This window comes from Penaeus monodon, chromosome 15 (assembly GCF_015228065.2).
Source record: "Penaeus monodon isolate SGIC_2016 chromosome 15, NSTDA_Pmon_1, whole genome shotgun sequence".
NCBI classification, from domain to species: domain Eukaryota; kingdom Metazoa; phylum Arthropoda; class Malacostraca; order Decapoda; family Penaeidae; genus Penaeus; species Penaeus monodon.
Window position 1 is genome coordinate 7,466,031 of NC_051400.1, and position 326 is coordinate 7,466,356.

The 326-nt window shown below is 43.9% G+C and overlaps 1 protein-coding gene across 1 annotated transcript in view; it reads left to right on the forward strand.

The window, feature by feature from the left end:
• LOC119582105 (epididymal sperm-binding protein 1-like) overlaps positions 1–326 on the forward strand; it is a 6,027-nt gene that overhangs the window by 1,850 nt on the left and 3,851 nt on the right. The window contains exon 3 of the mRNA XM_037930347.1: positions 62–232. Within this exon, the coding sequence (XP_037786275.1) occupies positions 62–232 (171 nt within the window). The remainder of the gene's footprint in view (positions 1–61; positions 233–326) is intronic.

Genomic DNA, 326 nt, shown 5'->3' on the forward strand with positions numbered 1-326 from the left:
CTTACACACAAACAGAAAGCCAACAGAAGTATACAAATAACCTCCTTATTCCCCTCCACAGGACTGCAAGAGATAGTCCTTACAGTGAGTGGCAAGAGCTGCGTGTTCCCTTTCCTGTACAAGAAGAAATGGCTCTCAAAGTGCGTCGACGGATTACAAGGACCGTGGTGTCCAACTTCGCTCACGGAACAGGGAGAGCCACTGGATAATGATACTTGTTGGTTGGATAAAGGTTTGTTGAATTTGGTGTTTTGTGCCGTTGAATTTTGATTTGGGTGTATTAAAAGAAGGTAGAGATGGATATACTGTTGGTAAGGATAAAGGCC